Here is a 26,187-nt window from a genome sequence, read left to right on the forward strand (position 1 = left end):
CTCGACCTTCCTGATCGCCTTCCAAGACAGCTCCCCCAAAGGTGTTGAGTAATATATTTGAACAGCTGCACCATTTCCGTCTTTAAAGTCGATTGGAAAGTACATCCTTCGGGGGCCAGTCCATTTGGTTTCACCTGCTTTGTTCTCATCACGAAACAGTAACGTGTGATTGTAAAGGCATAAATGTAAGATGATGATTGGAAGATTCCTCTTAATAAGGTACCACAAACTTCAGGTGTCCCACATGAGATGACAAGGATAAATGTCAACCAAAATTGAGCCCGACTATCTTATTTCAAATCAGACTGTAGGTTGAGGGGTACCTAAGTGTCTCTAGTGTGTACACAGTATGTGGTACTGCACAGGTTAACAAAAACAGTGATAAGAGGAAATATTTGTTTTTCCCCCCTTTTCGTGTATGTGCTGCCAACAAATCGTGTCCAGGTGATGACATCATGGACAAAGCATCTAGAGGTCAGTAAACAGACAAGAATTGTTTGGCTGTGCCTTAATCAGTAACTACAGCAGCAAAATGCACACAGACTGTCACTGTCACACTGGGAATGTGTCGAGGGTTAACGTGGGAAGGTTTTATTTTGCAGCCAGATGGGGAAAAAAATGAAACGAACATTTATCAAATTGAGTCAGGGTGTGTTGCCTGGCGCTGTGCGATTGTGTACTTTGCTCACTCAAACGAAAGAAATATTATCATCTTCTGCCCCTACTGGTCAACTCAAATGGGATTGCTTGCTGAAGGTCATCAAATGCACTTTTACTTGTGGACAGACAAGCGGACACGAGTGCTGATTAAGTGACACGATAGAAAAAGAGCACGAGACGGTAAACAGCTGAAAATCAACTTGACCACGTATGTACAGTATGGATTCAATTCCACTCTTACAGGTTTATTTGGGGCCTTTTACAAGCTCGGATCAGATGCAATAAACCGTACGCTCAGTGGGGAAAGTGTTGATGAATAATAAACACTTTGCCTTCCGATAATGCAGACTAAATGGAGGACACCTGCAAACAATAATTCATATTATTTGTACATCGTTCCCATTTTGCAATGAGTACACACTGGGCACTTGGAAGTCCAACAATCCATTTAACTTTTGATTCATTACGACTTTAAACAAACTCAATTAAAAAGGTACAGTATTCCCCCACATAAACGCGATTCGATTTGCAAATTACCGTAATTGAACTTCTTGTTAGATTTCATATTTTGGAACCTATCCTCCATTCGTTTTGGAACCATCTCGTGCCAAGGAACGACGGTGAAATGAGTTGAGGAGCTTCAATTCGGCATGGCTCGTGCCTGGCCGCCATCTTGTGGCATAGTCAATTACTTTCAGATTTCAACAAGTTGTGATGGCTCTCATCCCCCTCAAATAGCAAGGGAACACTGTAATGCACTAAAAAGAGGTTAAAATTCACCATAAACATTTTTACCATATAATATTTTAAAGTAGCATTTTGGCTTTGTTACCAGTCACTATTAACACAACAAAAGGTAGCCAACCACATATTTTGGTGGCATCAATGTTAGCATTTTCCTCAGGCGTATTATCACAGTCATTGTTGTGATTTTATTAGCATTCACACACAGCAAAAGCTCAAGTAAAAGAAAAACTGTGGAAAAATACAGATTGGAAGACAAGTGCGATTAAGACAACTTTTTTTTTTTTTTATACCCGCCTGTTTTCGATCATATTCCGAATTCTTTGATCTTGAATCACATTTTGGTCAAATTTTGCCTCGTTTGACTTACCGAAGCGATTGAGATAGGAGCCGTTGATGACAAAGTGGGAGATACCAAACCTGACCGAGTTCTGATCCGGTCAAGAAAAAAAAAATAGCACAAAGTGATCACCGACGTGAAGCAAGGAACACAAGTAGAGCGATGAAAGAAAAAATGGATTGTGAGCAGATGACTTTTCATTGGCTTGTTGCTTCAACGCTTTTGCTTGCTGAAAAGCTGATCCTGAAATTGCACACGGCACACTTGTGAAAATCAAGATGTACTTGGAAAAAACTCATGTTGGATGGATGGAGGCATTAACATCAAGTCAAAACAAAATCCCTGAAAAGTTGAAGCTCACTCAACAAGTGAAGTGCTGAAATGAAACCTGACTGATGTCGTCCTTTTGGCCCAATGTTTTTTGTTCTTTTTTTCTACTTTTTCTATTTGAGTGAATGTCAGTTCCAGTTCCTGGGCAGGTTCTCCAAGATCCTGCGCCGGTGGGACGAGTTGGTCACTCCTGCGGCGCGCAGGTCGTCTTCCGTGATGCCGCTGTGGAGGGGACAAATGCTTCTAATGTGGCACTTTGGAAACAATAACGTACACAAAGCAGACCTGCACTATACTACCCCCCCAACGCCATCAAAAACAATTGCTAACACTAACCAAAGACAACAAGCAAATAGAAATGCTGAGCGCAAAGTGGCTTTCTTAAAACAAGTCGTGACTTGACTCAACTCGCTTGAAATTTACTCAGGACTCATCTTGACTTGCTCGATTTTTACCAAACTAACTTTAGACTTGTTTTGGACAAGTGTTCATTTCGTCAACGCAAACTAAGCAAAAATAAATTCATCAACACACATTTTTCACCAGCCTAAAACTAGACTAGACTAGACTAAAACCCTCATTAATAAATAATAACTGGGACTAAATCAGAATGCATTTCCATCGACTAATGGAGATGAGACAAAAATGTACTTAACTTCATAAAAACAGGACTAAAATTTATGGACATTTTAGTTCAGGAACAAAAATGAGACGAAAAATATGATTTTGTAAAATATTGTCTCTGCATCAAAAAGAGATCAAATTTGACATGAAATAGTTTTAGATCCGAACCCTTAGGCATTATTGTGACCCGTTTTCGGCTTTTTGATGGTTCTGACCAAGTCATTTCAAAATAAGATACTGCCCAGGGGTTTTAAATGATTGTTCTGACTAAAAAAAAATAAATAAAAAAAAAGACTAAAATGTTGACAGTTTTTGTTGACTAGACGAATAAAATGATGTTTTCTTGGACTAAAATAAAGACTAAAATGCTCAATTTATAAAAATGGGATGAGGTTGAATAACTATGATTAAAAACTAACAAGCGTGATTGAAATTGGGCTAAAACTGAGACTAAATTTAAAGATGGTGGCTAAAATTAACTACTTTGGACTGAAGACTGATAAATGTGTGATGTCATCCCACCTCTTACCATTAACATTAATGATGATTTATGAGCTGTATGACTTAGTGGTAAACGTGGCTGCTGTGAAACGTTCGCTGCTTGAGTGAAAGCGAAGTCGCAGCGTTACCTGAAGTAATCCAGATCATCCCAGCCGTTGAGACTGAGTGCCAGGGAGTATTTCTGAAGGCCCAGGACACTCAGGAGCTCACAGACGGTCTCTGGAGCACCTTGGAGCACAGAAACCTGCGTAGATGAGAAGCAGACGCCTGTTTGTTTGGATTACAAAAAGGTTATGTCACTTACTTGCTAAATGCTCTGGTTTGCTTTCCCACCTATTAAAGGCACTTAAAAGTGTTTCACGCAGACTTGGCATTCATCTACTGACGGCGCAGTATCAGGAGAAACCGTGGGGTGGGGGGGTTCAGTGTCTTGCTCAAGGACACTTCAGCATGGTCACGAGGGCCGGGAATCAAACCAACAACATCTGTGGTTGGGAGAAAACCACTCTACCACTGAGCCATGCTGCCCCTTAAACATGCTTAAAACCAACTCGGACTTGGGTGCAAAAACAAAAAACAAAAAAAGTGATCTGATATCCCCAAATTAAACCTAACAAGAATGATCATTACATAAAATACTGGTAGTTTTGTCTATCACCCCCCAAAATGACTCATTCATACATTTTGATGATATTCATGGCCTAGGTCAAAGTAGAAGAAATTAGGGGTGCCAACTTAGTGCATTAATTTTAAGTTAATTTAAAGTTCCTTAAGGGCACTAATTTTTTTTGGACAGCGAGTGGTCAAGACGCTTTCAGTGTAACAATACTACAGAATAATTCAAAAATAAGTCAACTGCATATCCTTGTGCTATATTTGCAGTAATTGTGCTTCTATTTCGTCCCTCTCGACCGCCAGGTGGCGGTGCCGTGACCAGCACGGAATTCCCCTTATCCGTAACTTTCGTTTTATACATTTTTTTTTAAATACAAATAGACTGAGAAGATTTACAAGTTTACAGTTTTACAATCCAAATTGTTCCACAGACTGACACCTTGAATTGAAACACATCGTTCTGTTTGTTTTGTTCTGTATTTAGGTTTGGAAAAAAATGTCTGTTCCTCTTAATTTAAACTCACTTTTTATAAATTTGATTTATATATTGACTGATAAAATTTCATGATGGGCTTTATACATTATTTTAAGGCGGTTAAACTCCATCGTTATCATTAAATAACGTACCACTGACTAAAAGATGAAGTCATATTTCTATTGGTCTAACATTTTTTTCCCCACTTTTATGCAAACACGAGTATAAAAACTAGGGATGTAACGATAATGGCAATATCGTGATATCACGATATTAAAACTGCCACAATATCGTCGTTTTCATGTCACGATAAAAGCAGCATCTGTTTAAAAAAAAACTCAGGCTGATTTCCATTTGTGCAGTTCTAGCACCCTCTGGTGGCAAGCCTTTTTTTTTTCTTTTTTTTTAGTGCAGTTTCATTTTCACAAGGCATGTTTTGGCCCTTCTATGTTTAAAATCCACGCTAATGGTTAGATAAATAATAAGTAATATGCTTGTATACCGAGCCAGTATGTGAAGGAACTCAATGTGTTTGCATTAGTCAGTGCCTCGGTATTAAAGTGTATTAGAGATTGGAGGTTGTTTATATGTATTACGGTAATGTACAACAGCACAATATTGTGCTTCTATTTCTTCCCTCTCGAGCGCCAGGTTTTTTTGGGTTTTTTTTTAAGGTATGAGGTTTTTGTTTTTTGTTTTTTTTAACAATATTGTGACCTTTTTTTGTATCGCCAACCTCCCCACAATATCGTGATCATTATCGTATCGTGACCTTCATATTGCGATATTGTATCGTGATGTTTGGACATCGCTACATCCCTACTAAACACTTTTAGAACAGATATAACATTTGCGATTAATCGTGAGTTAACTATTGAAGTCATATGATTAAAAATGTTAATTGCCTAGCATCCCTAGAAGAAATACGGAAACAATCTACAAAGAGTAGTACCTCATTCTCCCAGCTGTGGCGCCGCTCAGTCTGCAAGACAGGCCCATTCCTGTAGGCGGGCCTCTGGCTCGGATAGGAAGGCGTGGCCTGCTTTGAGGGGAAGAAGTCGACTTCACTGAGCGACTTGGCAATCTGTAAAGCGGTGAGCGAATTGTCTCCCGTCCGCCCGGGTTGCTGCTGCTCGGCCACCCAAGGAGCAGGCCGACAGTGTCCCAAAGGAACCGGAACGGGGGTGAATTGGAAAACGGGAGGGGCTTTTGTTTTCCTGATGGGATCGGTCCTCTCCGGGAGATCCCGCCTGGCTTTTTGCCGCATGATCGCCGACTGATTCATGTACAGGTTCCTCAGGTTCTTCTCCGGCAACGCGGAGTCGTGGCAAACGTTTTTCGGGTGGTATTTCGGCTCCTGACACTGGGAGGTGCTTTTACTGGAGGGCGGCGATATAGGAGAAGGCTTCTTGGAGGGAAAAAGCTCGTAGGCGGAGTTGGCTTGGGGGGGCGTGTGAAGTTGAGTGGAGGCGATGTACTGGGGAAGGACGGCGGGAATTTCGATCTCGGTGAAGTCCGATCGGCGGCAAGGTCGTGTGCTGAAGACGTGCCTGCCTGAGATTTTGGGGAGCTGCAGGGCCTCGTTCCCGGCCCAGATCACCTGCGGGTCCTTTCGCCGGGGGAGAGCCTCCTCGACGCCGCGGACCACCGACACGCCCTCCAAGATGAAGTAGGCCGGGTTGGTGTAGCTGCTTGGGGTGGGCTTGGGAGGGGCGGCTGCCAACAACCTGCAACACGTGAGGAACATTCAAGTCAAGTAGCTTCCTGTTCAAGGGAACTTAGCACTTCCTTCATAACATGGCTTGGGATTTTTATGGAGGTTTTTCAAATTAAATTGGCAATCTTGGCATCTATTGTTCACTCATGACCAGGGTTATTATAGTTTTGGAATTTTTCATTTTAGTTAGTTTTGATTTTGTTTTGAATATTGTTTTTTGAATTTAGTTACTTTTAATTAAGTTTCAGGGTGGTTCTGTTAGATTTTATTTGTTTTAGTTATGTAATAAATGCTTAGTTCGAGTTTAGTTTTAGTTAGTTTCAGTATTAGTTTTAGTTTTTTAAATGTATTACTGTGCAATATTTGGCCCCCATTGTGTAAAAACAAAATCTGACATGTAAAGACGTCATCTGCTTTTCTTTTGACTGCTGCGAGATGATGTCACTTCTGTGTGACACTTTCAAATGTCCTTTTTCAGGTCAATATTGAAATAAATCTACTTAAAAATCACATTTAAAATCATCCCCAAAGGCTAATGAATTAAATTAATAACCAAAGACTAAAATAAAGGACATTTTTTCTATAATTATAGTTAGTTTTAGTTAGATTTGTAAACATTTTAGATTTTATTTTATTTCGTTAATGAAATTGTTTTTTTGAATTTTAGTTTTAGTTTTTTCGTTAGTTTAAATTAACTATAATAACCTTGCTCATGACCACTGCAGTGCAATGACACTTTCGGTTTTGAGCCTTTATTTGTTATTTGAACTCAGTTTTAATCAGATTTTTAAAGTGGGTTTGTCAGTTTTGTTTTTTTCCCAAATTTCTTTTAGTTTAGTTTATCAGTTTGAGGTTGTTGTTGTTGTTGTTTCTTTATATATATATGTGGATTAATTGTTGAGCGCAAGATCAAAAATAAAAAAAAAGTGTAATATGTAGTTAAGCCTGTATCCCACTGAAGGGATGAACATTGTGACGCTAGCGAATGTTGATTTCACATTAAGGTTCGTTTCCTCAATTAATGTTCTTTCTTGTTGGAAAGGAAATTTTGAACATGTTCAAAAATGTTGAACATATTTAGAATTTCCTTACGACAAGAAACGTGAAAACATGTTGCACATTTTCAAAAAAATTCTTGCGACAATAAAGCTTATTAAGAACTGTTTTGAGACCGTTTAAGAAATGCTGAGACCTTGAACGAATCATGCATGGTGCAGGACAGTGGTTCTCAAATGGGGTAACGAAATCGGGAGCCATGAAAGCAATCCAGGGGGTACGTGAGATTTTAAAATATATTTTAAAGGTAATGTAAATATTTCTAGAAATATGTATACAAGTTCTTAAAATGAATTTTATATTCAGTATAATATTCAATTTCAGTGTCCTTAAAAAAAAAAAGGCATCTCCCCATACCAGAATGGTTTGACCCAAATTGTCATATGCCACCTAGAATGACCTGTCAATCACTTGAAAACTTACTTGAAAACTATTTAAAATTCAGTTAATTATTTCTTTTTGAGAACAGAGCTTTACTATGATCCCAAAAGATGACACTTTATGTTGATAATAATGTGTATGTGCGCAAATCTTTATTTGTAATTAAATTAATTATTCTTTATAAGTTGCATCTTTTTATTTCCAAATTCCAAGTTCAAGAGACCACATAAATACAAATAGCATCAGAAATGCTTTGTGCTGTACTTGGCTGAAAAAAATATTTCACATGGGGTATGTCATTGGAAAAAAATGTTGAGAACCACTGGTGTTGGATACAGGCTTTAAGGGTTGTTGTTGTTTTTTTTAAAGTACTATAATATTTATTTTATTTCATTAAACAATTATTTCTGTCAATTGTAAGTTGAGCTATTTTGTTAGTTCCATTAACAATAATAATCTTGATAGTGACAATGTACAGTGCGTTCTTCCTAAATGTATATTTTGCTATATTTGCTTGTTTGCTGTGGTACGAGACTCGATCCATCTAATGGAGACAAATTCCTTAAAGCTACTATATGGAGCATTTCCCCTAAAAATATCTTAACAATAGCCTTTTTATTTGACCATTTATGACTAAAACATATTCTAATTAGTAGATCAACATCTTAGCTGTTCACAATGGGTACTCCTACAAGCCTCTGGCCAATATTATTTACGAAGCGTCCGGTCCGAATCCTTCGAATTTCCCGCCCTCTGTCTGCGGGATGTGACGTCATGCACGTTCTCGTCAGTTGTTTCCTGTCGTGTGACGACGGAACTAGTACAGATTTTTGCTGCCCCAGACAACCGCTGTTACTCCGCGGAAGGCTGCTTAAAAAAAAATGAAAACAATGTTAAGTGCCACGACAAAAAAAAAATAAAAAATCTAAACTTGATAGTGACCGACGCCGGGCGAGAACGTGAGTGAACATTGGTTTGATATTTCAGCGGTGGAGAGAGTTGAGATCGGACTTGGATTAGAAAAGTGATTCACAGCTGGCTTTCTTTCGACTCCAAAAGGTAAGAAGCGAGAATCTTGACATAAAAAAAAACAAAAAACGTGTTGTTTTCAAATAGCAGTAACCTCAAGATCGATCACTTCTCGGTCGTAACTAGCAAGGTTGAATGAAATCGAAAAGAATGACTTTATGAAGAACAGACGCTCCATTCCGCGGCGTTTCAATCACGCTAAATATTGCCTTATTTTCCTCCGTGAAAACAACCTATTGTAGTTACATTATGCGAGCGGAATGTGAACGCTACTACTGAATGGCGATAACATTCACGGCCGTATCACACTAAGCAGTGAATGGGTCTATATGTTTTTTTCTCAGTGGTCAATTTCCCATACGCACAATGACACTAGCCTGGGGGCGACCAACTAATAATGACTTGAATCAGGTTGACGTCCGTCGAGCGGGATGACTACAATATGGGACTGCATATTGACGTTGTTTCAAAATTGACGTAATTTACACATAGTTTTGGAGTACAGCACAGAACTGGACTTCGACCGACAAAAGCAATATGATCTGCACGTCCTGTGGACATCAATTTCATAAATTCATTCCGTCAAGTGGCCAGCTTTGTATAACATTCTAAAACTTCTTACCTCTGAAAACATAGTTTAATTGGATATGAAGAGCCCAGTCTTCAGTATTGAGGTCATGCACGTACGAGTGCGCGCAGCGTGTACGAGCGTGCAGTTTGTTTTCAGCCACAGGTGGCAGTAGCGATTTGAAATTTTAAATCTTCCATATAGCTGCTTTAATATGTTTTAACATAATTCGCTAATAAAGATGATTCTGATTTTGAATATGGACATTTTAAAAGCATTTTTCAATTTGGAATTCTCAAATAAATGCATCGTTGTGTCTTGTCTCACTCAAAATCATTTTGAAATTATTTCCAAGATAATTTGTGGTGTGGTGTGCACCCAAAAAAAACCCATTATGATGCAGATTAAAATACAGTAGTTGAACCGTTGTCAAAGGTCTTAGTTGACTTTGTACAATATTTAAGAACTAATGCTCGTAGCTTCAAAACCTTACCACTGAACACAGAATACATATACATATACATATACATACATATACACAGTACAGTATCCTCACCTGTTAATTTGGACTCGTGTGCATGCGGGAGACATGTGGCCCCTGCCGGGACCTTTATCGCCTTTCTCAAAACGGAACCACTCTGAAAAAGTCATAAAATGAGAACATCAGTCAGATTGTTTGAAAATCAGCTTCCGCAAAGTGTGCGCGAGACACTTTTGTTGTGAGCATGTAGAAGAATTCCAGCCCAGTGGAGTTAAAGTGTGCTGACCTGGAGGCATGACATCATCACGTGTCCCGTTTCACTGTCTCAGGATGCATCTGCATGGTCAGGGTCAGTCAATCAGGAGCCAAAAGAGGAAGCGGGAGTGCAAAGCCAAGCCAGCGGGGGGTCATTGAGGAAGCAAATAGAGGAAGCAATGTGAGACTGACAGGAGAAAACCGGGAAAGGTCGTGCCAGGGGAGGTGAAAGTTGAGAAGGAAAAGAGAGATTGCAAGGGAGGCCAAGAGGGGGAAAGGGAAGAGGAAGCGTTCCGTCCCACCCACCGTAGGTCTTCTCACGGGTTCCTCGTCGGTCCTTGGGCACGTGAATGCGGACCCGTCCTCTGATGGAGCCGATTTCCTCGCCCCGGTGGCTCAGGAACGTCTCAAACTGCTCTGACGCCCCGACGAGGGAGCGGAGAGCGACACAACATTCACCTGGAAGGGGGGTTAAACCACACTTAGGGCGCTTCTACCTTTCTATAAATGACGTGTGCACACTTGTGGCTGACAACGAGGCACTCTGAAGCAACCATGCCAGAGGGAAGATCTGCATGTTGCAATTGTGACAGACAAATTGTATGGAGGACCAAAACTGCCAAAACTAAAAACCCAAGACATGCTTAGGACTTCCCCCTTCAATTGAATAACATTTCATAGTGACAAAGCGTCTGCAGCATAAGAAATAAGAAATAGCATAAGAAATAAGAGAGCAGAGCGTTTTTATTGATTGATTTTTAATTCTATTTACGTATATATTTGTTTTTGTATTTATTTCCACATTTATTTTTAGTTTTTTAATCTCGTTTTTTATTTTTGTATTCATTTTTAGTTTTATTTATGCATATATATATATATATATATATATATATATATATATATATATATATATATATATATATATATATATATATATACAGAGAGAGAGAGAGAGAGAGAGAATGTTTTTAATTTTCATCTGTATTTATTTTTGTATTTATCTCGTTTTAATTTTTGAATTATATTTTTTAAATTATATTTTTTATATCAGTTTTTATTTTCACTTTTATTCATTTATTTACTTATTTCTTCATTTATTTATTTTTAGTTTTGGTCCATAAAATTGAGACGAGATTGTCAATATTTCACATTTTTGTCTGTTGGTATTCTGAGAGATTTTTTTCAAATGTAACACGTTGGCTCAATAAAACATGTTGGCTCAAAAAAATTATATTATCCCACTCATCAACAGCGTTTGAACGCTGCGTAGAAACATGTGACCTTACCATAGGACTCGAAACCGTCACATGACTTGACCGACAACAGCAGGTGCTGATCCTGGAGGTAGTCCATGTCAGACCTGTGCGGAAGCAGCTAACACAAAAGAGACACAAGTTAGTTAGCGCCGCAGCAGCGTTAGCAGCCGCAAAACGGGCACGCCGACGTGTGACGGCCTCTGACCTTGGGCAGCTGCTTGAAGGACCAGGCCAGTTTGAGAAAGCCGGGGACGTCACAGCTTTGCGAGTCGTTCTCACTTGAACGCCGGGTCTCTGGCAAGGGATACACCATATTAACTCATTTGCTGCCAAAAACTTATAAATACGTTCTATTTTAAATGTTTTAAGTGTCCCAAAGACGTATTTATACGTTTATGGTTTTGTTTTGTTTTTTTATGCTAGAGCATACAGAAGGCTTTGATGCAGCCTCTCAACTGCAAAGAACGGTTGAAGAAATGGTAGTTATTACACAAACGGTAACAGGTGGCGGCAGAGCAAAGGAGATCAACCAGGGCCATGTTGAACAAAACCTCAGGATTTTTTTTTTTTCACTCACTCACTCACTCACTCACTCACTCACTCACTCACTCACTCACTCACATGTGTGAATGAGTGAGTGAAAAAAAAAATCCGTGCATGCTCTCAAATTGCCGCGGGAGTGACGTCACGCAGCCGGCAAATTCGCCCGGCCCCATTTGCGACACGCCACCCCCCGCTCTGCGATTGGCGGGAGGGGTGTAAACACTGTCTTTCCACAGAAACGGCCCGCTGTTTACAAAACAAACACAAAATGACAAAATACAGGCTGGGGGTGTGGGGATTTAGGACAAAATCACCCCCACACGTTATGAAAAGCCCATATCTATAAATTGAGAAATTTGTTTGTTTAAATCCTGTATTTAAAAAGTGCCTTTTCCAGAGTAAAACCGACAGTCAGCCCCTTTAAAGAACCTCTGCTTTTTTTTTTTTTATAGCGCATTTTTAATCACAACGTACCTTCGAGACAAGATGAAGAAAAGTCAATGAAGAACTTTTCTTTGCTGGCCGTCTTGACGATGGCCTCGATTCCTTCCAGCTCAACCCAGGCCCTCTCCACGCCCGGACCGGGATCTGCTTGACATAAAACCAAAAACTGTTCACATGATGAGGAGAGCTGCTGGAATTCCAAACCATGTGTAACTAAACAAAACAAAAAAAGTCTTCAACGGCGCACCTGCTCTGGAGCTGAAATGAGAAGTCACACCCACTTGGAAGGTGGCAAAAACAGGTGAGTGGTCACTGGTGAAAATGTCGTCTGTGCAACCTTGGTAAGAAACAACAGGAAAATTTGGCCCGCTTTTTAATCTAATTATCTAATTAAGTTGTCGTTCTTACCGTATGCCGTGCACATCACGTGCGTGTCCGGATACGACTTCCACAAAATCCTGTCGCACCATGACGGAACGTTTACTCGCACCTACAGGAAATGAATTAGTAAGTCCTGAAAAAGTGTGCATGTTGGTTGTGTTTATTTAACAGTATGCCAGGCATTGCTGTTTGAATGCATTTAAATGCTATTTTTAGAAGTTGGCGCAGCTGTTGTTCAGTTCAGGTCCCTCACTGGGATTATGTTACGCATAAAACCCTCAGAGATGCGAGTTAGTGGTATGCTTGAAATGTGTGTAAAGTTCTTTTTGTAGTTTATCATGTTTTTTTGGGGGGGGGCGTTTGCAAAAAAACTTTTAGCTGCACCTCAGACTTCTCCTAGTGGGATATTGATAGCTAGATGCGGCTTACTCACCCCTGAAGTCTTGTACTTTTGCCACAGGTAGCAATCCCGAGAGTCTCTCTCGTACCGATAGGTGGGTGGAAAGGCAATCTTCTCTTCCTCTTAAAAAAATAATGATCAAGGTAGGCGAAAAAAAGGCAGAAAGAAATATACAATGTAAATATTTCATTTTGTGGAAATTTGCAGCGTATGATCATGAAAGATGCAACTAGTAGTGCTGTATCTATCGAATATTTTAAGAATCAATTCATATATTGTTTATGCCCTGTGATTGGCTGGCAACCAGTCCAGGGTGTACCCCACCTACTGCCCAAAGCCAGCTGAGATAGGTTCCAGCACCCCCCGCGACCCTTGTGAGGAATAAGCGGTCAAGAAAATGGATGGATGGATGTTGTTTATTTAATCGATTAATCGACTACTCTGATTCATTTTTATTTTGCATTAAAGTGTATTACAAAAACATTTTTTTCTTGATTACTCTGTATTAACCAGTGACGGTTATTCTGTACTTCATAGTCATATATTGATTTAAAAAAAAAAAAGGGGGGGGGGGTGATGTTGTACCATGTTAATGGTACGGTCAATGTTTTCCAAAGTAAAAATAGATGTTTGCTAATGTCTTATTTTCTTCTTACATGAAGGATGACAGAAATAAATGAGTGAATAATTATTGTTGGTATGCAGAGATCAGAGGATTTGGACAATTTTAAATTAAAAAAAAATAAAAAATGGCTCCAAACGATTACTTAAAGGAACAACAAGGCATGAAAAACTAACCAGCTATTCTGTGAAATGGTTCATTCCAACTCTTCCCTGAAAAAAATGCCAATTTATGTTGAGCAATTATGATTTTATAGCACTTTTTATGACTATTTTTGCGTTATGTACTGTATGGGGCATTTTGGACGTATCGCGTGCGTAAAATACACATTGAATGAATGACAACAAAGAACTCATGAGGAATGATCACGTCCCACGGCGGACATCAAAGGTAGAATTTTGCCTTACAACAAAGAAGCACTTCTTCAAAAGCAGTACAGCCACGGAGGACACGCCAAAGATTTGTTTCCAACCGAAAGCTGGTTAAAACTTGCACATCCATCCGTCTGTGAGTCGAAGTGGACGGTAAACACCCGGGTGACTTGTACTCCGCTAGGCTAAGCTACATGTCGTGTGTTAAGCATGCTTTAGCCCACATTAGGAGCGGCCACCCCCCACCACGCCACCCCCACGCGGAATGACATGAAACCGGACGTGTTGAAGACTTTACTCTGAACAGAATTGGCGGAGTATTTGGTATCGAAGACGTCATTTTTCTCGGTCATTACGTCAACAAATTTCCATTGAAATGAACGAAGACGGCTTCCGGTTACACACGGAATACGTCCACACGTGACCAGGAAGCATGGCGTTCCCCACGGTACGTTCGAATTTGGATACTTAATCGGTTTAAAATAAAATTCAGGGAATAAGATGCCAGAGATATTTACACTTTTATTCTTTGTACACAATGCCTAATCCAATACTGGAAAATGATTCATAAGTGTTGTATCGCTTTAGTTATTAAAATAGTTGTTGATTAATTTGATAATCAATTACTTGTCGATTAATTTTGACAACTCAACTCCAAAGTCGAGTTTTGACTATATAAAAGTGTAACTCACTAAAATAGAGAAAGCCTTTCCTCTTGTGCCTCTCTCGGGTCAGCTGGTCGGCACACATGAGCTCCTCAAACTCCCTCTTGGAAACATGCTTCAAAATGTCCTGCAGGCAAGGGGAACATTGAAAAAGTGTCAATGCATGCAATTATTATTCCTCTCAGGAATATTACATCAGATGCAAATCATTGCCAACCGACAAGTGCAAGATAAGCACAATTAGTATGCGCATGCAGAGATTTCAGAGGCACCTGTACGTCCAGATCCAGTCGATAGTTGAGGTCTCCGCACCAGAAGAGGTGAGTGAAGCGCAGACTGATGTCGAAGGCGCCCAGGTGTTTGTCGCCCAGCGAAAGCAGCCGGAGGATGTCCACAAAGTTCTGATTCCGCCTGAAAAAACATACCCGAGGTCAGATGGAAAGGCGAATATGAAACGCACAAAAGGTTATCAACGTGGGGCTTTCGGGTGAAATTTTATGATGAACCTAAAGATCACTATAAACTTTATTTGACTTTTGAATACATGCTCCAACTGTTCATTGTTTAGGTACTTTTTGCACAATTTCTTTATCTTTCACAAGGACATGGAGGGCAAAATTCACTACTGTACCTCAGAACTTTCTCACTTCCTGAGGTCAGGTGGCAGTTGACAAACCCGAACGATGTTCCACTGAAGTGAAATGACACGCCGACCGCTCCCTTGTTGCCTGTCACACAGCAAACGCTTCCTTGCAAACTTGCACTTTCATCTTAATTGTGCGAGGTCGTGTTGCGTAAATGTGAGGGTAATGATGAGTTTACCCAGAGTGTTGCCCAGGCCGGTCTTCACACTGGCGGTGCTCACATGGCTGATGCGGCTCTCGTGCTCTGGCTTGACGAAGACAGCGAGGCGCATGTTCCAGAGGGACTGCACCGCCACCTACAGGACAAAGCACTGCTTTACAACTAGCAGTGTTGGTTGTTGTTTCTATTATTCAATATTAGGGGTGGGAACCTCTGGCTACCTCACGATATGACATAATAATAATAATAATAATAATAATAATAATAATAATAATAATAATAATAATAATAATAATAATAATAATAATAATAAATAACAATAAATAATAATAATGAATAATAATAATAATAAAGAAAGAAATGCATAATAATAATAAAAATAAAAATAATTCATATTATAATGTCAAGAGAAATTAAAACGATAGTATACTGGAGTATACTGGACCCCCTCTAAGCTGTACAGACTTAAATTAAGAGAAACTCAGGATTGCTGGAGATGCCAGAATGAGGAGGGTACCCTAACCCACATGCTGTGGAGCTGTAATAAGATACAAGATTTCTGGACCGAGATTCAACTCAACTCAAGTCTATCTGGTATTGCCGAGTTTGTGACGTGTTGTGAGCTGGTACTGTTCTCAGCTTTATTTTGTTATTATCGTTTATTATTATTGCTTATTGATATTATTGATCTACTCTTTAATTTTAATTTTATTTTTTTTGCGTTTTTGATATTTTTGTTTTAGTTGTTCTTTGTTGTTTGATTTGATGTTTTTTTTTTTTGAGTTTAAGCACAATACTACATGTAGTCGATGTGTGTTTTTTTATGTAAATGTTCTTATTGTGATGTGACTGCTACAGTATTTGCTACATACATGTCTATGTTGTGCATTGTTTAAAAAAATGCAATAAAATGTTCATCTCCAAAAATAATTCAGATTAGAATGATAATAAAAATACTATATATATGTATACATATATATACACACACACATATATATATATATTTTTTTTTTTATTTTTTTTTTATTTTTTTTTTTTTATTTATTTATTTTTTTTTTAAAACTAAGATCATGCTTCTTCTTCGCCTGAAGACTTCCATCCATTTCCCCGCCACTCTTATGAGGTGCTTCCCCTAGTGGCCCGCCAAATAATTGCTCAATAAGTAATGAACAATGGAGTCGTTACAGTGGCTGTGTACATTAATGACAAATATCGCGATACTGGCGTATCGATAATCTATCAGGAGACAAAGTATCATGATTTCTCATGATATTGATATATCGTCACACTCCCATTCAATATGTGTGAATATTGGTGCTTTCAGTGCTTTAACTTCCCTTCATGGGATGACTAAAAAAAAATTAAAATCTCTCCATTTATACTGCAGCATTGGGTCATAACACACAAAATTGAAAATAAGATGCAATAGTAAAAACTTTACTTGTTTGAAATCAATGTGGGTGTGGCTGCGGAGGGTGGCTTTAATATGCTCCGCCCACTCCTTCTCCCCCTGAGGGTTTTCCTGCGTGCCCAAGGCGTAGATGTCGTGAGGCAGCGACGCCGTTGACTCGTCGGGGGTGTGGCCCAAACCGCAGCAGGTGACCCATGACTGCAAGCTCCGAGGCGGCGGGGAACCACCTGCGGTTGCAAAACAGTACGATAAATGAGCCAGATGACTACGCCTCTTAAATTAGGTGGTGATTTAGTGAGAAGCAGTCGGGGGGGGGTTTACCCATATTCCAGGTGCCGACAAAAACAGAGATGACGTCAGGTTCGCTCAGCTCCGAGTGCCTTGATTTCATCAGCTGGATGAGTTGGCAGAAGGCGTCGCCTTTCTGAAAATGAACACGAAATTGTGGGGTTTCAAATAAAATAAGATTCCGAACAATAATGGAACAGGGAATTCTGTGAATGAAAATTTTTACACTAAAACCTAGAGGGATGGAGTTAAGCTATCAAACCCAAGGTCCAAATGAGGTCCGCCACATCATTTTATGTGGCCCGTGAAGTAAATGAATCAAATTTTCAAATGGTCAAATATATAAGATATTGATTACTTACATTACGTTATTGACAATAGTTGAACAAACTCTTGTTCTTTACTTCTGATTTCAAAACTAGCAGTCCATCACTTTTTTGTGGTATACTGTAAATGCAATAGCATGAGGAGTTGAGTAAATATTTATATTAGTGATAGACCGATATGTTTTCTTTCAAGGCCGGTACAGATACTGATTATTAGTAGTCCAGGACATCCGATAACCCATATTTCAAGCCGATATTCACTTTCAGTAATACAGAAAATATTGTCGTCAAAATCTTTCATCAGCATGTGTTACACTAAGTAAAAAATTAAGCGAGTAAATAGTTCCCTAAAGTTTTCTACTGGAGATAAAGTTTTTCCAAAATTTCAACATAATTTCGAAATTTTATTACTATTTCTTCTATTTTTAAAAATAGAAAATATAGGGAGTTCCCAGTGTGTCAACTTTTTTTATGAAGTGTAAATTTAAATAAATCAATAAATGAAAACTTACCTGTGTCTCACTGAGCGACAAATGCATGCGAATGCAAATTTGGGGTTTTCGTCAGGGTTCGTAAAAGGTTTCAAAACATCTACGCAGACAGTAAAAATTGTCTGCATATGTTCCAAAATGGTTTTGTGAAAAGTAAAAACTCTCTGTGAACATCTTACAAATCCTGATGTCGGATGAGAACCCTAAAGTTCGCTACGTTCGCAAGCATTCACCGCTCAGTGACATACCAACTTTATCGGCCTTCAGATTGGTAAAAAGGCCGATGCTGATATTTGTCAAAATACCAAATATCGGCACCGATAATAGGTCTATTCCTAATTTATATGTCTTCACAGTCCTAACGGCCCTCCAACGGACATTGTAGCTACAATGTGGCCCCTGACAAAAATGTGTGTAGGTCGGCAAGCAGAAAGAGATCATCATGTAGCATGTCGGTAAAAGACAATAAATTAACTAGTAATAATTACCCGTGTACTCTCAAATATCATCTCCCGTGGTGCATTGTGGTGGCTGTCGACCACCATCCGTATCTTGGCGGGACTACTCTGGTACTTGACAACCTGAAGGACTGACGCAGGAAAAGGACGGAAGCCATTAAGACAAGACATCCAAGTGCCTTAATGCCTCGTGAGCGCAGCATAACGGTGCACCTCTGTCATGCGAGACCCGCTCGACATCCAATGAGGAGGCCTTCCTGTCAAAGAGTAGCACGCCCGCATCCACATCCACAGACACCGTCTGCCTGCCGTAGCGCAGCATCTTTACCTGGAAAGGCAAATGCAGTTGAACTAGTTGTTTTGAGCTTTAATTCACTCACTGACAGTGTTTTTTTTTTTTCATCTGCATTTGAGATGTCCTGTTCTATTGGCTGTTCTTGAATTCACCTTTGTACACTGTTAAAAGTGACAGAAAATCTCATTCAAACCCAAAAACGTGTAAATATGTTTTTAATACTTTGTCCTTCCCTGCCGAAAACGTATTTATACGTTTTTTCATTTATTTATTTATGGATTTATTTATTTATTTATTTTTATGCTAGAGCACACAGAAGGCTTTGATTCAGCTTCTGACTTGAAGAGGTCGCTTAAAGCAGTGGTAGTTGTTAAAAAAAAAAGGCCAGAAGGTGGCAACAGAGTATAAGAGATCAGCCAGGGCCTTATTGCAACAAGCTTTTTTTTTGCCAGTGTTTTCAACAGGTTTGTGAATATTGATGAAAACTTAGCTATATTATAATGCTAATTGCTGCAAAATGGAAACTGATACAAATATACCTTTTTTTTACTGATGAAAGAAGAAACTCATCTTTCTTTTGGTAGGTTCCATTTTCTTTATGGCAATAGAACACAATATTCTGTGGGCCTTGCAAAATCAGTCAAAATCCAGTTGCTTCAGGGAAACGAGCTGGGAGTGAATGAGGTATATTAATAGTTCCAATTTCTTTGGTTCCTTTATGTAACATAATGGGTTCATGATTGTGTGCATGTTAGATGTGTGGTGTTGGTGCTTTATGGGATCCTCTCTATTTTAAGGGCTTGGCTGCCATCTTGTGGGATCTATACACAACTGCAAAACCTTAGGGAGGCGTTATGGGTGTTAATTATTCCTGGATTTTTCACCATTTGCAGTTGGGCTCGGTCCCAATCCCAATGGATTGGGTTCACTCAATCAATCAAAATTTTATTTTTGAAGTGTATTTTATACAGAAATTGCAACTCAAAGTGCTTTACAGATTAATGATGATAGCTTGTTTTTGTTTCAGGTGCATGAAATTAACTTGAACAACAGAAACATTTGTCGAACTGCTTGCTGCTGGATTTGGTGACACGCTGTACAATGACATCATCATTGACAAAGCTTTAAAGAGTCTCTAATGGAGCAATGAAGCAAATGCCAGACATGCTTCTTCTGCTTATTTGCACAAGCATCTTCTTCTGCCAATCAAGCTGTCAACGCCGCAGCTCCACGCAGCCTCCTTACACTTGAAACTGACGCTGACTGACACAGTTAAGCTGCTGAGCACACAACAACCCTCGTGGTGGGAAATTCTGTGGCTAGGGAAAGCTTTTGAGAATTTATTTGATATCCGTCACTCTTAAGGGCCATGTACCATACTACTATGCTTTTTCTCCTCACAAGTAATATTCAGCACACTAATTAATAGAGTCGAGTAGAAATACTGTGCGTTAATACCCCCCCCCCCCCCCCCCCCACACACTAGTAGTGCCACTTTTGGCTTACAAGTACACAGTTAAAACTTATTAGTACATTACTGTACTGCACAAGGAACACAACTTGCTCCAAATATATATTAAGCTGCCTTAACATAGTTTAGCATTTATTTTATAATATCCTTGGTATCCATCTTATGGACCATGAACCAAGGTTATTTTATTTAACTAAAACTAAGGAATAAGCTAAAACAAAAATTAAAAAAAACAATTTTGTTAATGGAATAAAAGTAAAAACGAAAATGTTTTTTAAAATGAAAACTAACTGAAACTACATATTATGTTTACAAAACTAACAAAAACTAACTATAATTGTAGCAAAAATGTCCCTCGTTTTAGTCTTTGGGAATTAATTGAATACATGAGCCTTTGGAGATGATTTTAAATGCAATTTTAAGTAGATTTATTTTGATATTAACAGAAGTGATGTCATCTAGCAGCAGCCAATAGAAAAGCACCTTCAGATGACGTTGCTTCAATGGTGTTTTTTAAATATTGAGCACAAGTAATACGCATTTTAAAAATAAATACATAAATAAATAAAACTAAAGCCAATACTGAAACTAACTACAATTAAGCATTTATTGAATAACTAAAAAAAATCAAAACTAACAGAACCATCCTGAAAACGAATTAAAAATAACTAAATTTAGAAAACAAAACAAAATTTAATGTCCCTGCCGTGAACTAGACTTCTTTGTGTTCTCACCAGCAAGAGAACTTTGGCATACTAGCAGGACAACTAGTGAGGCAAAACTGTGCACTAGCGACGCTAAAAGTGAGGCACTAGATCAGGGGTGTCAAACATACGGCCCGCGGGCCGGATCAGGCCCGCAAATGGGTTTAATCCGGCCCGCGAGATAATTTTGTTAAGTTAAAAAAAAATAAAAATAAAATAAAAAAAATAATTATAAATTTGTAATGTCCGACTAATTAATCAGCCAGCCACAATCAAAACATATAACTTTGTAATTTCACAAGCAGTCCTCAGATGACCAATGCAACTTGTCCAGGGAATCGTCGTCCGGGATGTCATTATTTTACACACAACTTTAACTACAGTTTGTTTAATTATTATTATTTTTTTTTGTAATCATACACCAACATAAATGTGTTAAATACGACACAAATTCAATTACTGGTAACACAAATAGATATGACAAGGATAAACGTCCTTATAACATCATTAACTGCGCCATGCAGTGCATTCTGGGAACAATATATATGCAAAACAGGTCGATTTCACACGTCCAGAATGTATACTGGCAAAGTGTTGCTGTGTTCTATTTGCATTTGTGTTATTTTTCGGAAAAATATGATTACAATTGAGCTCCGTAATTTAGGTCTGGTCTACGAAAATCTGCGTATAAATGACAGCAATTGTTTTTAAGTTATATACCGTTATTTTTCCGATGCGGCCCAATTGATAATATATTTTCCTCCATGCGGCCCCTAAGCTAGCGTGAGTTTGACACCCCTGCACTAGATGTTTTACCAGTAGAATTTTATCATGCACACAGTTAGTGCGCAGTTTTTCCCTCATTAGTAACATGTAGATGTCCTGCTAGTAAGCCAAACTTCTCCTAGTGAGGACAAAGAACATGCTAGTACATGGACCTTAAAACTGGACATCAAATAACTGTTGAAATGGCTTTCCATGGAATGCGTGGTTCAGTTTAGTATCCCAAAATGCTTGCGCAGGTTACCTGAAATGAGTGCACTGGCAGTTGACGACATCCGTGGCTCTTGGCAGAAGTCGGAACGGTGGGCGTTGGTTCCGGAGGAGGCGGGTTTGGCTGCACAGCCAGGTTGTGATTGGTTACTGCATCTTGTAGAGCCTTGAGTACCTTCACACACCCACAAGAGATGTACATAGTTTGATACGTATCAACTATATATTTTCATTACATATCAGTGGTAGAACATCACAGGTGCAAACCTTTTTCTCCAGAGACGAAAGGAGGCTGACCAAAGCGGATATCTTACATAGCAAAGCGTCCATCTCCATCTCGGGACCCTTATTGCAAGAAAACGTCACAGTTAAATCAGATAGCAATAGGGTTAGAAAAGAAAAAAAATCACAGGGTTATCATACCTGTGAATTAGTGCATGACAAAGAGCAGCTGGGGTGGTCAAAAACTTTAGCCAGGGTTTCCAGACTCGACAGAGTCAAGTCGATCTCACTGTGGGTCACAACCACAATAATAAAACAATACAGTGCATCTTCACTTTTCCACATTTTGTTATGATACAGCCTTACTGTAAATTGAAATAAATGATTTTTCTTTTCACTCAAAATTGCACACCAGGGATAATTATCATAGTTTTGGAATTGTTCATTTTAGTTAGTTTTTATTTTGTTTTGAGTTTTGTTTTTTAAATTTAGTTAATTAGTGTCCAGGGTGGTTCTGTTATTTTTTATGATTTTTAGTTATTTAATAAATGCTTTGTTTTATTTAGTTTCAGCATTAGTTTATTTTTTTATTTTTTTATTTTTTATTATTATTATTTTTTTTTAACATGCGTATTACTTGTGCTCAATATTTAAAAAACACCATAGGAATCATGTAATCTGAAGGTGCTTTTCTGTTGGCTGCTGCTAGATGACATTACTTTTGTTAATATCATAAGAAATCTACTTAAAATCACATTTAAAACCATCCCCCATTACATACAAAGACTAAAACAAAGGAAATTTTTGCTATAATTACTGTTTTAGTTAGTTTTAGTTTTAGTTCTAGTTAGTAAACATAAAATGTAGCTTCAGTTAGTTTTCGTTTTTTAGAAAGCATTTCCGTTTTTATTTTATTTCGCAAACACTTTTTTTTTATTTTAGTTTTAGCTTTTTCCTTAGTTTTAGTTAACTAAGATAACCTTGGTGCACACAAGACACCCCAAAATGACATGTTTTTTTTCACTTCCAAATATATTAAAACAAAAAACAAAAACAAAAAACTAAGACAACATGCATGTATAATAAAGGAAACATTTAATTTAATCAATTTTGGAACAACGCAGCAAAAAAAGTGAAGCGCTGTGAATACTTTCAAGATGCAGCATGTTGTTAAATTACCTCACTTGACAGTGCCAATGAAGCTGAGCATGATTATCTTTGCAGAGGTACCAGTTCTAGTACAGCTCTCATAAATGTTTACAAAAACAAACACGAACAGTAAAACCAGTGTGCAGCATTTCCAGTCGAAGCGCGTGCACGCGTGCGTGTCACGTCTTTATTCCCAACAACGGCTGACCTGTTCAGGCCCTGGCAGGCGACGCCCAAAGTCCGCTTGAGGTGGGAGAGGCTCGTCGCCCCTTTATGCACGTTCTCAATGTCCAGGGGCAGCTGGCTGAAGAGATAGTCGTTGAGCAGTCCGATCACATCGCTGGCAGTGCTGCAAAATGTGGTGAGGGATGTTATGCAATGTGCTGCCATGCTGTGAGGCCAAAACGAATCTTAAGCACGCTCCAGAAAAAAAAGAAAAAGAAACATGGGGGAAAAAAATGAACGATATACCTGGATGTGTTGAGTTCCTGCAACTTATCCAGGAATAAAGCATGGGGGTCAGGTTTTGCCGGAGGTGTCGTGAAGGTCACCGTGTTGACAGGGGCTAAACTTTGAGGAGTCTTCTCATCATCTGCGCACACATAACGAGTAAGCAATTGGAAAGATTTAACTCTGCACTATATTTCATGATTTTAATCTGTCATTTCGTTCAAGTTTCAACTTTGCAATAGAACTTTTTGCATACATAGTATGCATGTAAACAGTTTCACACACTGCACACAATATTTGAGATTAAATTTACATTTTCAAGTTATTTCTTCCTCACTGTTGTGCTTTTACAAGGGGTGTCAGGCGATTAAAATTTTTAAGCGGAATAAATCGCACGACTTCAATAGTTAACTCGTGATTAATCGCAAATTTTACATCTGTTCTAAATGTACAATAAAATTAGGGATGCACGATAACATCCAATAATTATCAGCAATTATCGACCAATCTGACGTCAAACAGATAAAACAGATCATAAAGAAATTCGGCAATAAGAACAGACATACCACGTTGGTGCATCTGTTGTGGCTCATATCAATCAAATTTAGCTTCATGGTGCTTTACATACATTGAAACACTGTGTAAAGTTTACACAATCTTTCAATGTATTAGTTAGACTTATAGTAGGAGTCAAACGTATATTTGTATTCAAGTTAATTTTGCAAACAATTGGCTTACTTATCGGTTATCGATATTGGCACTTTCTAAATTATTGGTTTATCGGTATCGGTTGAAAAGAGCATTATCGTGTATCCCTAAATAAAATGTACAATAAAATGTGCTTTTCTAAGTTTTCATACTCTTACTAACATGAAATTGGGGGAAAAAAAGGTAAACTAATAGAAATATGGCTGCATCTTTTAGTAATTTCATAATTCATTATTAGCTTATTCATAAAATTTTGTGAAAATAAAATTAAAAAAAAGATGTAATGTACTGTAAAAAGCAAGTGTGATATTGATTTGTGTTGAGGTCTTTTTTTTTGCCACAAGATGGCATAATTGCATGTGTAAGATGGTGACAGCGCAGTGCATTATTCTTTTCATATAAGTGCTATCGACTCGGTAATCTTTAAGATAAAGTAACTTGTGAAATTCTGCACATTTTAAAAATTGTCAAATACGTGACCCCAGTTTCCACAAATATATGTATTAATATTAAATTCATTACTGCTAAATTTTGATGTGAACGTGTCTGCTGTGTTGCGACTGGAATTCACGTTTCCAAGTAAGGGCAGTCATTAATTGTGCGTTTAAAAAATTAGTAGCGTTAAAAGAACTTTAAATTAACACACTAATTTTGACATCTCTAGTTTTGACTTTGTTGGTTGTGTCTGCAATTTCGGAGATGGACTCTAGCGGTGGTGGTGTGTTTAAATCTTGAGGACTCACCTGAGCTCTCGTCCCCGGTGTCGGCGTCACGAGGAACCGGGTAAAGCAAAGGGGTGACCAAGCCTTTGTGCGGGTGCTGATATCCAATAACGAGGTCCTCCAGTGTCCGGAAACAGTTGACCTGCACTCCCTGTGTGCTCTGCTCACACACAAGAAAACTGATTTTACAGCGCAGATATAATAAAGGCAATTTTCAATTCCGTCCAGTCAGTTGGAGAAAAAAAAAAAGAAAAAAAAAAGTCAGTAAATGAAACCATAAAAGCAGACCATTTGTTTTCTTCGGGTGTCTTTTAAGTTAGTAAAAGAAATTGATTTTTGGTCTGAGTGGTCTGGCTACAAATAGTATTTCAGACCACAATGATCTCTTGAAACACAATTAAACAGATTTGACGTGTAATACGAGACCAGGCCCAAAATATCTCAGCCGTTCACTTGGAAAAATGAAGTGGAAAAAAAAAAAAGAAAAGAAAAAGGAAAGCATGCGATTTGCAAGTTCAAGGAGCAAAATCTGGGAGAGGGAAAGAAAAATGTGTCTGGGAGCTTTGTATCGATGGCAATGGAAAAACTGAATGAACAACCGAGTTTTCGGCTGTGACAAAAATGACTGCCAGGGATTTTTGAAAAGTATGTTTGTCTGCAAAAAGGTTATTTTGGGACAAAAATCCTCAGAATTTGCCAGGAGATTCATTGTGTGGCGTGCGCGCAGTGCTGTATAACAATAACAATACATAAGCACACCAACCCACCCACCCACCAGTCATTGACCTCGTGTGGGGGTAGAATCTGTGACACACGAAAACAAGTCTTCAGCGAGCCGCTGAGCTCATCCGACAAGCACGCGGCCACGCTGCCGAGATGCCGTTGAAACAACGGAGCTACTGCGAGGCCACACAGGCAGGGAACACAAACGTCTTCCTGTTCTCCTTACAAAACGGCATAACAAAACCATTGTTTGATGAAATACAGTACATTTATTTTCTTTTGCCACGGGGGACAATGCTTTTTTTTGTTTTTATGGTCAAGTATACTGGGGGGGGGGTTGCAGAAATGCCTGAGAACGTGGCAATAATGTCACTCACCTGGACTGCAAGGAGGCCATCGGCATCAGGGAGGATGCGATATGTATGAACATGGCGTTGAAACCTAGAGAAGAACAAATGAAACAAAGACAAACAATTAGGACCAGATGACATGAAAAAAAATAATTGGAAAGAGG

General features: G+C 38.7%; 1 protein-coding gene across 2 annotated transcripts in view; it reads right to left on the reverse strand.

Moving 5' to 3' along the window:
- Positions 1–588: 588 nt before the first annotated feature.
- Positions 589–26,187, reverse strand: part of inppl1b (inositol polyphosphate phosphatase-like 1b) — a 30,115-nt gene continuing 4,516 nt past the window's right edge. The window contains exons 2-27 of one of the 2 annotated variants that reach the window (XM_077531143.1): positions 26,051–26,114; positions 24,972–25,110; positions 23,542–23,662; positions 23,279–23,419; positions 22,123–22,210; positions 21,967–22,044; positions 21,734–21,874; positions 18,450–18,564; positions 18,267–18,367; positions 16,995–17,097; positions 16,704–16,900; positions 15,281–15,398; positions 15,090–15,186; positions 14,731–14,869; positions 14,486–14,585; positions 12,834–12,922; positions 12,428–12,509; positions 12,267–12,356; positions 12,050–12,166; positions 11,238–11,326; positions 11,063–11,150; positions 10,083–10,235; positions 9,597–9,678; positions 5,242–6,016; positions 3,328–3,443; positions 589–2,296 (exon numbers count right to left, since the gene is read on the reverse strand). In XM_077531143.1, coding sequence (XP_077387269.1) covers positions 2,203–2,296; positions 3,328–3,443; positions 5,242–6,016; positions 9,597–9,678; positions 10,083–10,235; positions 11,063–11,150; positions 11,238–11,326; positions 12,050–12,166; positions 12,267–12,356; positions 12,428–12,509; positions 12,834–12,922; positions 14,486–14,585; positions 14,731–14,869; positions 15,090–15,186; positions 15,281–15,398; positions 16,704–16,900; positions 16,995–17,097; positions 18,267–18,367; positions 18,450–18,564; positions 21,734–21,874; positions 21,967–22,044; positions 22,123–22,210; positions 23,279–23,419; positions 23,542–23,662; positions 24,972–25,110; positions 26,051–26,114 — 3,517 coding nt within the window. In that variant the 3' untranslated portion in view covers positions 589–2,202. The remainder of the gene's footprint in view (positions 2,297–3,327; positions 3,444–5,241; positions 6,017–9,596; positions 9,679–10,082; positions 10,236–11,062; positions 11,151–11,237; positions 11,327–12,049; positions 12,167–12,266; positions 12,357–12,427; positions 12,510–12,833; positions 12,923–14,485; positions 14,586–14,730; positions 14,870–15,089; positions 15,187–15,280; positions 15,399–16,703; positions 16,901–16,994; positions 17,098–18,266; positions 18,368–18,449; positions 18,565–21,733; positions 21,875–21,966; positions 22,045–22,122; positions 22,211–23,278; positions 23,420–23,541; positions 23,663–24,971; positions 25,111–26,050; positions 26,115–26,187) is intronic. The other variant, XM_077531144.1, reaches the window with a different exon arrangement.

Source organism: Festucalex cinctus, chromosome 9, assembly GCF_051991245.1.
Source record: "Festucalex cinctus isolate MCC-2025b chromosome 9, RoL_Fcin_1.0, whole genome shotgun sequence".
Taxonomy (NCBI): Eukaryota; Metazoa; Chordata; class Actinopteri; order Syngnathiformes; family Syngnathidae; genus Festucalex; species Festucalex cinctus.